This window comes from Pinus tabuliformis, chromosome 6 (genome assembly GCF_031772625.1).
Source record: "Pinus tabuliformis cultivar Carrire ecotype Pingquan chromosome 6, CPIR1, whole genome shotgun sequence".
In the NCBI taxonomy this organism is placed as follows: Eukaryota; Viridiplantae; Streptophyta; class Pinopsida; order Pinales; family Pinaceae; genus Pinus; species Pinus tabuliformis.
The window spans coordinates 1532617563-1532629440 of record NC_142292.1 but is presented as its reverse complement, the minus strand read 5'-3'; the positions used below and the strand labels follow the sequence as shown (position 1 = coordinate 1532629440).

Here is an 11878-nt window from a genome sequence, read left to right as displayed (position 1 = left end):
AAAATTGCTAACTAACTTGTAGATAAAGCAACCCAATAATAAACTTTGAAATTTTAGATTATTGTATATGTCGATAAAAGGAGTACCACCAAAATAATAAAAATTTAGAGCGAAGTTGTTAACACGTAATTTAACTGTATGGTTGATAGTCTAAGGCAAGGAAAGGAAGGTTGCAATTTTCTAAAAGTTGTGCAATGAAAAATAAATATTTTTGTGTAGAGTCCAGTATAGTAGCTGTTGTAATGTCCTTCTAAGACTCAGGCAAAATAAAATAAAACTAACCCTATGTTAAAGCAAAAATAACTTCAAACTAAAATAATAAATATAAATTTTTAATGTTATTATTATTATTTTTATTCATTTTTGTTGGGTAGTTAAGGTAAACTTTATTTGGTCAAATTACCGGTAGTTTATAATTTTATATTACAACATAAAATAATTAGTAATTATTATAAAATAAAGTTATCGTTTTCTTTTGTAAATTCACAACATTATATTATGCAAATATATATGTATAGAGTAAGTCGAGAAGCAAGATTATGACCAGCTCTAGCCCGCCTTAGTAGAAACTAGGCTTAAAAAGCTGGCTAGGAATTGGTATGTCAAGTCAAGAGAAATCAAAAGTTGAGTTGGTGTTGGCCAAGCCAATTACATAGAAAACAAAACTAGCTTTAAAAGTTGTGATAACCATGAAAACAATGAACGAAAACATATACAAGAACCATAAACTAGAATAGTAGTTAGGCATACCAATAGTGGCTTTGAAGTCATAGAGAAACCATATTATCATCCAACCAGTGTAGGTCGCACATGAGTTGGATTTTCATGATCCTTGAGTAGAGTTGCCTCCAAATGCTATAGTCAGTCATCCATTATTTCATAGAGTAGATGAAGCTCCTCCATCCGAAGGAGGAGCTCATCCCTGCTATCACTACGATTAAACACAACTTTTCCCAACAAGTGCTTAAGTTGTCAGCATAAGTCCATAGTGTGGAGGTACTAATTGTGTCTGGCTCTCAATGTTCCCATGAAATGGATCCAATCCTCCACATCTGCCAAAATGTTTAAATCTGATAGTGTTACTCATTCCCCATCCAACTCCTTCTCGATGTAAGACAAGTCATGTTATGCAACCACGAGGGCATTTTCATGAAATTGATCTGTAGAGGTGTGGGCTTGGGCCTGAGCCATCATGTAGTCTTTGAGCCTCATCCCCCTTCTACTCTACGCAAACGAGCTTTAGCCCTAGACATTAGAGAGGGAGCAGAGAGAGAACAAAAACCAAATTTGATACTTGGGGAGAGGAGAGATGAGAGGAAGAACAAGCAAGAGCAGAATAAAACACAAGAAGAGCCCCAGAGAGAACACAAGCCAAATGAAGAATGAAAAGAAAAGGCAGCGATTGGAATAAAGGCGATTGACTTAGAATTGAGAGGCTTGAGATGTCCAAACGGCAAAGGAAAGAAAAAGCAAAGAAGTTTTCTGTAAGACCTGAAAGATAGCTAGGCAGAGTTGTAAGAGAGGAGTTGAAGCAAAAGACGCAAAAACACCCGTCGCTCAGAGAATTGTTAAAGACTGGACACTTATGAGTGTCTACTGCTAACGAAAACAAACATAACAGGACAAGATGGTTTGTACCTTTGATTTTCAGAACAATTACAACAAAGATTAAGAGGTTGTTTCCTTTTCACGTCCCACTCTTAACTAGTCGATCCAATATATAACAAATATGAAATGAAAACTTTCCCAGCTTGCACTAGTGAGATGTCTAGTCATTTTGGAAATACCATTGCATTGAGGGAGAGCCTCCAATTTTAGCTTTGCAGAGTGAACTATCACAACCAAATGAATGTCCTAGTGCGCCTTCACTTAGGGTGACATCAATATTATCCTCATCCTCCTCATGGTTTAGAGTACAGGTGGATACATGATAAATCGAGCCCATTAGATGGCCTTCCACATTTCCTTTTCCATGTGTGCTATGTGTTATGCCTGCAGTAGGTAATTGTTGTGCATGCATGCATTAAGGGTGGTCCTCATATGACCTACCTTAGGATTTATCCACTCCCATTAGGGAAAATTTAATGTTTCTTTTATTATAAAGATAACTTTATTTTATTCTCAAACTTATATAAAGAAATAAATAATTTTTTAAAATATAAATTTAAATAAATATTTGAACTCACAATTTAATAGAACAAAAATTAGAATAAATATATATTCATTTTATTTATGAATAATTAATAATTCTACGAATGGAAGATAAGTATATGATTTGCATTTAATCATGTCATTTAATTGTCTTTACTCATCTCACAACTCAAGTCACACTTGGTAAACGATTTGATTCTCCTTAGTATGTATGTTATTATGGGAAGGATCAATGCCAAGGATTTATAAGGCCATTCCATCATGGCTCATTAGGTAATGGAAACTTGCTTGGGACAAAAATATTTAGGAAGGTTCAACGACCTTGTTTAGCCATGAATGCATTGAGAATTGACAAACCATATGCCTGGATTCCTCCTGTTTAGGTCGTTTATGTAATTGTTGGCCTTCACTTGGTGCTAGACTTGTATCTGTTAAGGGATGGCCTTGTCAATTTCTATTTAGTCTTGGGCTTCTTTCACTAGGGAAATCTCGACCTCATCATTTCCAGTCTATTGATTTCGGAGTGAGCCTAGGTCTATGGGTCTGTCTATTTGGGAATTGTCTATGGAGCTTTCTCTATGGTGGTACATATTGGTGGACCAAGTTGTAGGGGCCATAGAGGGAACCTTCGACACTCCACCACTCATGCTCAACATGAGATAGAGTCATAAAATACAATGTTCCAAAGGTTTACTACCCTTGAGGCTCAAACTAAGATTGAACTAGTAGAAGTTGAAGTTAGATTATAACGAGAGTTCTTGATGAGGAAATTTGAAGCAATTTCCCCATTGGGCTTCAAATTCAAACACTTCAAGAAGTAAGGATACAAAGTATTTCAAAATCATTAATCTATACTCGTAAATCAAAACCATAGTAGGAAACTATATAGTGGAAGTAAGTTAAGAGATCATACTTCAATGGGATGCAATTGAGCTACAAATTAAGGAGGTTGATCATAAAATTTCAATCCCAACAAAAAAGATAACAAATCTAAAGTTTCCAAAATCCAAAAACACTCACAGATATATTTCAGTTATTTATAACAATTCTCATCTCGCTTAAGTTTCAACATGCTTTAATCTCATAGTGTTTTATTCATTCCCATTAACTATAAAAAAACTCATGCTTCACCTTCCTTTTAATAATAGTAATGATAATAATTGCTATTATATATTTTCATATTTAAATTATAAATTAACATTATATTTAAATTTTATAAACCAATTTTATATTTATTTTTATATATTAATTAATTTTTCATTTTAAATTAAAATTAAATTACATCACTCGAACATCCATACAAAATCAATTCCATTTTAAACAAGAGTGACGTGGTCGCAATGTCACTGTTGTTTGTTTTTGGACATTGCTACCATGTGGGTGAGCCATTATGAATTTGAGGAAATTACCAAAGCATGATTCTCCCGTCGTGAAGCAAGGAACAACGAAAGTCATTTTCTATCTAAATCTTTATATTATGGTTATAAAAAAGATGTTGACATATTTTCATTTTTCCCTTTATATCATTAAATGAAATTTTAAATATTAACTATCCTGTATTTCTAAAAATAAAACAGTAATAAAATTGTCAAATAACAAATAACATTATATAAAAAATAACAAATAATATTATTTAAAATTTTATAACCAATAATATTATTTTCATTAATTTTAAATAATATAATATAGAAAAAATAACCAATCACATCATCTCATTAATTTTAAAAAGCGAAAATGATAACTATGAGCATATTAAAAAAGAGAAAATGATAATTATTAACATATATTAGATTGGTCCATTTGTATAGAAATATGATAATAGGATCGAACAGGTTCACTAATCGGAGTTGTTTGAGTAAAGAATGTACCGGCGTAGAACGATTAAATTTTTGTTCCCATTAAGGGGAGGATTTTTTTGAACGTGTTTACTTTGTATATAGTTCGTTTCATATATTAATCCATTTATATTGATTATAAATTAACATTTGCTAACATATTTTTGGTTTACTTCGAGATAAGCATCCATGCCAATGGTTGAAAATTGATCTTCATATTCCTCATTATACATATAAGAATGTGGGCATCAAATGCTCCTAACGGTGGGAATTGTAAAAGCTTAAAAACTTTTCCAGATTTTTGTTGTACGACAAAACTAATGCTGAAGTGTCATCACTATATGACATAACAAGTTCGCGTTGCACACAGTATACCTGCCGAAAATAGCTTGTATATTAATTTGGATTGAAATAATAAGCGAGATTGACCAAGTTCAAAAGAAGCATAGGACACATGACTAACCAAGTTCACCATACATTGCTAGTCTTCGGCTCGGCTGCTTCTTAGACTGGAACTTCATTAGTCCAGTCAATAAATCCAACGAGAAGCGTAACTGTATCTACCTAGTCAAGAGGTGAAATTGTTTCCACAACAGGACTTTCTCTATGAACTGAAGCATTCAGCCCGCCATTGCGAGACACCTAGACATCCAGCAACATGCAAAACACACAACCACTGCGTGTGCCCGTCTGCCCACCTGTTCGCACAAGACATTAATAAAGGTCTTCATTATCAGTTAAAGCTTAACAAATCTATATATTGTGTTAAATCCAACTATTTCAATTTTTAGTTAACCTTTTTTTTTGGATAAAGCTGAACAAATTATATATTGTGTTAAATCCAACTATTTCAATTTTTAGTTAACCTTTTTTTTGGATAAAGCTGAACAAATTTATATATCGTGTAAAATACAACAACGATTGGAACAATATTTAATCTGTACCATTTCCCTTTTTAACAAACATATATGGCATGCAAAATTTAAATACAATTGGAACAATATTTTCTCTGACATTTTGTTTTCTCTCGAACTATATCAACCACATTGTGTAATAGACAGAAAACAATAATTCATCGAATGCATCTTGTTGCAAAATGTAATCCATGCACGTGAAGGCTTTTGTATTTCAAAAAGAAACAACCAGATTAATTCTCGGTGTGGTGCTAGGCATAGGCATGTTCACCATGGCATAATCAGACGAGTTGAAAGTGCATGCTATGTACATCAACGGACATGAATAGTTATTCGTATGTTTAGCCCAGCTTAAAGCTGCGGAAAATTATCAATTTTTTTTTACCTAGTATTATCACTCCACCTTAAATCAGGATAAAATATTTGCTATTATTATCACTCCCATTTAAAGCTGCAACTCTTATCATCGGTCCAAGCTAAAATCCCAGAAATTGTTCAAATCTGAGGGAAAAAAAAGCATGTTTTTGCGAAGTAAACTATGAAAATAAAGAAAATACAACAGCTACCTGGAAATTTAGATGATCGGAAGATAAGTCGAGCATTGTCCCTCAGCAGTACCTCGAAGTATTGCTGTACATAAAAATGACTTCCTTAACGTTGCAGGTATTATCACTCCACCTTAAAGCTGCACACAATAAAATATTTACTATTATTACCATTCCACCGTAATTAACCATTAAAAAAACATTCACACATAAATATCATTATCTAAATGAATTTATTGAACTGTTTTTCTTCTTTTCCATCTACCTATAGTATACGTAAGTAGGACTTCGTTTTTTCTACTTTTTATCTACCTACAGTATACCGAAGTTGGACTTTTTGTTTTTAGCCACATCTTAGGGAATTGATTTGTATTTTGGAAAGAAAATAACAACCTATAGTTATATTTGTCTGGCAGAATTGATTTGCCTTTCTGTGAAAATACGACAGAATACCTGAGTAAGTTTTCTTTTTGGTTTCTAGCCCCATCTCTGGGAATTGATTTGTATTTCTGAAAGAAAATAACAATCTATATTTCAGTTCGGTTTGACTAACAGCATAAAATAGGGAGCTGAAATATGTATGAAATGCCATCAGATATTACGGCTGAGCATTTTCAATAGTGAACTTGAATTTGCATTCGCACATCATAGGGAATATTTACTATTATTATAGCTCTGCCTTAAAGCTATATTGCTCGGATCATCGCTTCAAGCTAGAATCTCATAACCTATAAAATGACTTTTTCAAGTTGTGGAACCATTATAAAATTCGAGGGGATTTGATAAAAAAAGAGTCCAAAGACCAGGGAGGCCATTCTGGCATTTACATGTAGTATAGGTTTCTTCCAACCGATCTGTCATGAGCCGGTGAAAAAGTGGGAGTAGGTAAACTAGATGCAGGAGTCCCATTAGATAATTTCTTGAAATTATCTGCGTCATTTTTCTTGCCTAGCTCCTCAGAATAGTCTTTATTCTCTGGTACGTTCACGGGCTCTGTGTGGTTTGACCGATCCTTGCTTCCAGAGAGCTGCTTTTTCTGGAACAATAAGACAAATTTACATTGTTGTATATCCATTAAAGTAGCAACAATAATATAACTTTACATTATTATATATGAGCTAAAGTAAGTTCAAGGTTTGTTTTTGATATTTTTGTTGATGATGAATTTGATTCTCATTAACTTTACATTATTATATATGAGTTAAAGTAAGTTCAAGAATTTGGTTTTATAACAAAAAATGATATGGTTGTTGATGATGAATTAGACTCTCTTTGATTTCCTTAAAATAAACTTTTTTAAAAAAATGTTACTAATATGGTTGTTGATGATGAATTAGGCTCTCTTTGATTTCCTTAAAATAGACCTCTTAATTAGATTAGTAGATAGCCATCCACAAAATATGGAAAGCACTCAGATTTCCGAACTTTCATTTCAAACAAACCCCTTAATTAGATAAAGTAGATGGCTATCCACAAAATATGGAAAGCACTCAGATTTCCCTACTTTCATTTCAAACAAACCCCTTCATTAGATAAAGTAGATGACCATCCACAAAATATGGAAAGTACTCAGATTTCCCATCAGATTTCAAGAAAAAGAAAAATTATATATATCCATTAAAGTTACTTTATACGGTTCTATATCCATTAAAAATTATATCAGATTGCAATGGAAAGATAACTCTGATAGGATATGCAAGAAGATTACTGTTATGTCAAATTCATATCAACCATCATACCTCGGGAGAGGATTTCGCTTTCCTTGTCTTCCGCCACGTGCGGATGTGGCCATAATATAAAGTTTGCCAAACTAGGACCACTGTGGTAATTGTATATACCTGCACAGATTAAAATAAACAGGGAATCTTGATAAATAAAACAAGAATATGACAATACATATAGAAATCAAAAGAGTGTATACAATCAAATTGTATTTACCAGTGCGGTATAGAACTGTGTTGGGAGCTGCATAAAAAATCAGAATGGAACTGTTAGCAAAGTAAAGATAAGATCATACACGTAATATATTCGTACTAATTGCATAGTTCACTGATAAATATTATAGAAATACAAACACAACATTAAACAAAAAAGGATTGAGAAGCAAGCCTACACGTACTCTTAGGCAGTTGCGTTCCAGCCAAACATTATAAAATGGAAAATATCTGGTTCAATGCATATACATATAGATACCACATCTATGCATGAAGAAAATTACATAATCATTTCCCAACGAGAAACAATCAAACTGATAGAATAGTATGCAATTTTTCATCTGAAAAACAACACACCAGATTAAGTCCCCCGGCCAACCGTGAGGTCAGCCATGGTGACAGTTCTGATATGGATTCTACATATCTAAACTTGAATACAACCCTGGAGAGTAATGTGGAAATAATCCGAACTAAATTACAGCATAACAAAATATTGAGAGAGGGAAACAACGCTATCAGATAACCACCAAAATATTTAAATAAGCGAACCATAGAAAACAAAATTGCATTTAGTTAATTAACTCGTTGTGGGTCTACGTTTAGATACAAACTGGAGTCGTAATATTATGCCGAACCCCTATAAATTAAAAAAAGAAAAGAAAAAAACTAAGAGAAATTAACAAAACAAAATAAAATTACAGTCCTGTGTAAGTTAAACAAAAAAGAAAAGAAAATCCTCAGACCATTGAATGGTTCGTAAGACTACAACCGGTGGGATGCATAGATACCATCCGACAAAACTATATTACTTAAACAAAAACTAAGAAAACGCTGGTGGAAAGTAGCCATGACCATATAACTTAAGATTTCGTTCAGACTATTCTGGTGATGGAGCAGAGCAAGAAAAGAACCTGGGAAAATAAGTTATGTGTTAGACAGAAACGAGGACATAGCCCTCAATGTACCCAGAATTTGAGCGTGGTAACCCTTACCTGCAGCAAACAAGGGAGATGGGTTAAAATTAATGAACAATGCAATAGAAGGACCAAATTGGACAAGAGCGTTTAAGAGTCGATGCTTACCTGTTGTTGCAAGAGGGACCGTGGCTCACACCCAAGGAGGGATGACTGTAGTCAACATCGTTGCAGTTTGTGAGTTGGTTCACTATGCAGTAAAGAATATAGTAACAATTTCATAATAATTACAAACCCTCACCTTAGCACTTCGCAAGTGGTGGACATTGCTCCGACCATGCAGTCCTGGAGATTGCAGGTGAAATTGAGACAAGTGAAACCCCTGTTGCGAAAGTAAAAAGGTAAAAACCGTAAGGAACCCCTTTCCAGACTTGATTCTTCTCCGGATGAGGGGGTGAGCCTGCAAACCTGGGTACACCTTCAACTGAACTAATGGCCGCACATTTCATGGTGTTAAGAGCCACCTACATTATTAAGAAGGATAGCATGTTAGCCATCTGGAGTCTATTCCGTGAAATGAGTTACCAAGCCAACCCTAATGAGTGACAGGTGTTAGATTTAGGGTTCTCCAAATGTAAGGCTAGGATCATCGTATAGTTTTCATTGAAGATTCCCAAGATGAAAACAAAATCCAGCAACTTAGCATATGTTAAAAGGGACGATTACATATGGAAACTAAACCCTGCAATAACAAAACTTTGGATAAAAATTTTGTTTGACGAAATGTTTTTTATATGATACTCCAAAAACTTTGGATAAAGGCCAAATTTCGCTTAAAAGCAAGTTCCACTCGGCAATAAGACCCCAAAGTTGAATAGCCAATGAAAACCATCGATATCGATTGCTATATACCTGCTGCTTCGGCATGTATAATAAATATATAATAACGCAACATGAATTGTATTCACTAACACTATGCATTACAAGTACAAACCCTTTCCAGCACTAAGCTAAAATTTGTTTAATTAATTAATTATAAACAAACAAATAAATGCTCAGATGATAGATTCTATATTGGACAAGGAAATGTGTACATGCACTCAATTTCACAGAAAAGGAAATTAAATTTAATCTCTATTAAAGGGCATTTTATCCATCCTTTGGCTTATGACAGACCCATAAGCTTATATTATAGGTTTATTTTACTATACAAGGTTATCTTTTATACAAGGTTATCTTTCATTAGCTGGGTTATATCACTGAATTACACATAGTAAAAGCCATTACTATGTCAGCCTGGCTGAAAATTAAAAACCATAGTAAAAACCATAGTGGATAATTTGCAGAAATCTAATGATACAGATTTTTAGAATATTTGACTGAGTGTTATATAGATTTGTATATATCCATAGGAATGAAATAGTGTTATATTGTGTCATCCTTAAGAATCTTCTCTGGATGAGGGAGGAGCTTGTTGACACTATCCCTCTCCAGGTAGGCCTTGAACCAGGCCTTGAACCAATCCTTCAAGTAAGGGCACATGTCCTCCAACGGGATCTTAAATTTTCCCAGTGTCTCATAAGTATAGAACCACCTCGTGAGAGGAATGTAAACAATGTCCAGAAACCTTAGTGTCTTCCCTCCAAAATATGTTTTCCCACTTGAGAACTTCTTGAGAGCTCTTTCAATCAACATCAAACTTTCCACCAACTCCTTATTGGGAGACTACTTATGTCCAATATAAAGATTAATAAATGAAAATTGTTGGAAACATTGTTTTTGAACTTTTGACACCCAATTGGGATACCCTATATTTGAAAGGATTTTAAGTCTAATTTCATAGATAAAACTAGAGCATCGAATATATGGTTGGAAATATTATTTTGAGACATTTCCAATAGTATATGATGCTCCCTCTAACTCCATAGGAATGAGGAGATATGAAAGATATCATCAAGATGACCCAACCAAGTACAGGCAAGCCGACCCAACCAATTTTACAAGTTGGCCCAATAATTGAATGTAGAAACAATATAAATAAACAATAGATGAGTTTGTTTGATGTGTACCCAATTAAGAAGAGATCCAAGATTCACAATTGGAGTTAAGGAATACTTTTGGTGTGATTTTTGGAGTTTAAGGGTGGAAGCAAAAATGTGATTTATGGGGTGAAGGAGTCACCTTGGAATTTTTGCTATAGCTTTTCTTTTGGGATATTTCAGAGCGTGAAACTTGAAGGATACAAAAAAAATATCATCATATACTTGTGGTTCAAATTTCCAACCCTGGTTTGCTATAATTTTAGAGATATGCTCCAAGGAAGTTAGACTTCCTAAATGCTCCTGAAATATGATTCAAACATGTTATCTTGGAATTTTCACTATAACTTTTCTTCTATGATGTTTCAAACTATGAAACTTGGAGGATACACATATAAGGTATTCATATACATGTGTTTAAAATTTTAGACCTTGTTTCACTATAATTTTGAATATATGCTTTGAGGAATACAGGCTTCCTGAATGCTCCTAAAATCTGCTTTAAACATATCAACTTGCTATTTTTGCTACAAATTTCTCTCTGATATGTTTTAGACTGCGAAATTTGGAGGAGATAGAGAAGAATATCAAGATACCGGTGGTAGAAATTTCATACCTTGTTTCACTATAATTTAAAATATCTTATTTAAGGAATTTAATGTTCCTGAATGCTCTTGAAACATGCTTCAAATAGACCCACTTGGTATTTTTAGCTATAACTTTCTATCTAGGATGTTTTAGGTTGTGAAATCTAGAGGAGATCGAGAACATATCTCAGGGTACTGGTGATATAAATTTCAAACCTTTTTTTATATAATTTTATAGATATGATCTGAGGAATTTAGTTTTTCTGAACGCTCCTAAAACTTTCTTTGAATAGGTTAACTTAGTATTTTTGCTATAACTTTATTCTTGAGATGTTTTGGACTATGAAGAATGGAAACGACTAAAAAGTGGTATTAAGGTACTTGTGGTAGAAATTTCAAACCTTTTTTTGCTATAATTTCAATTATATGATATGAGGAAATTAGTGTTCTTGAATGCTCTTGAAACATGCTTTAAACATGCCAGTTTGGTATTTTTTATATAAGATGTTTTAAGTTGTGAAAACTGGAGGAGGTAGAGAAGAGATCTCAAGGTATGACTTATAATAATTTCAAACATTTTTTTGTTATAATTTCAAGAGTTATGATATGAATAATTTAGTGTTCATGAATTCTCTTAAAATATGATTCAAATATGACAACTTGGTATTTTTGCTATAACTTTCTTTTGAAGATGTTTCAGACCGTGAAATGTGTAGAAGATAGAGAAGAGATATTGAGATAATTGTTGTAGAAATTTCATATATTTTGATACAATTTCAAAGATATGATATGAGGATTTAGTGTTCATGAATGCTCCTAAAACATGCTTCAAATAGGTCATCTTGGCATTTTAGCTATAAATTTCTTTATGAAATGTTTCAAATTGTGAAATTTGGAGGAGACAACGAAGAGATCTCTAGGTATATATGGTAGAAATTTTAGAATGAAAGTTTGAAAAA

General features: G+C 33.2%; 1 protein-coding gene across 2 annotated transcripts; it reads right to left on the bottom strand.

Annotated features, from left to right (window-relative positions):
* Window positions 1-5490: 5490 nt before the first annotated feature.
* LOC149264569 (uncharacterized) lies at window positions 5491-8844 on the bottom strand. 2 transcript variants are annotated; one of them, XM_089428443.1, is made up of 7 exons: window positions 8595-8844; window positions 8462-8506; window positions 7559-7610; window positions 7384-7410; window positions 7185-7283; window positions 6273-6481; window positions 5491-5585 (listed from the first exon to the last, which is right to left on the bottom strand). In XM_089428443.1, exons 1-7 carry the CDS (start codon window positions 8630-8632, stop codon window positions 5570-5572), a joined length of 486 nt encoding a protein of 161 aa, XP_089284569.1. In that variant the 5' UTR covers window positions 8633-8844; the 3' UTR covers window positions 5491-5569. The 2 variants fall into 2 exon arrangements, with proteins under 2 accessions (XP_089284569.1, XP_089284577.1); XM_089428451.1 differs by having other exon boundaries at window positions 7565-7610; window positions 8595-8843.
* Window positions 8845-11878: the final 3034 nt, after the last annotated feature.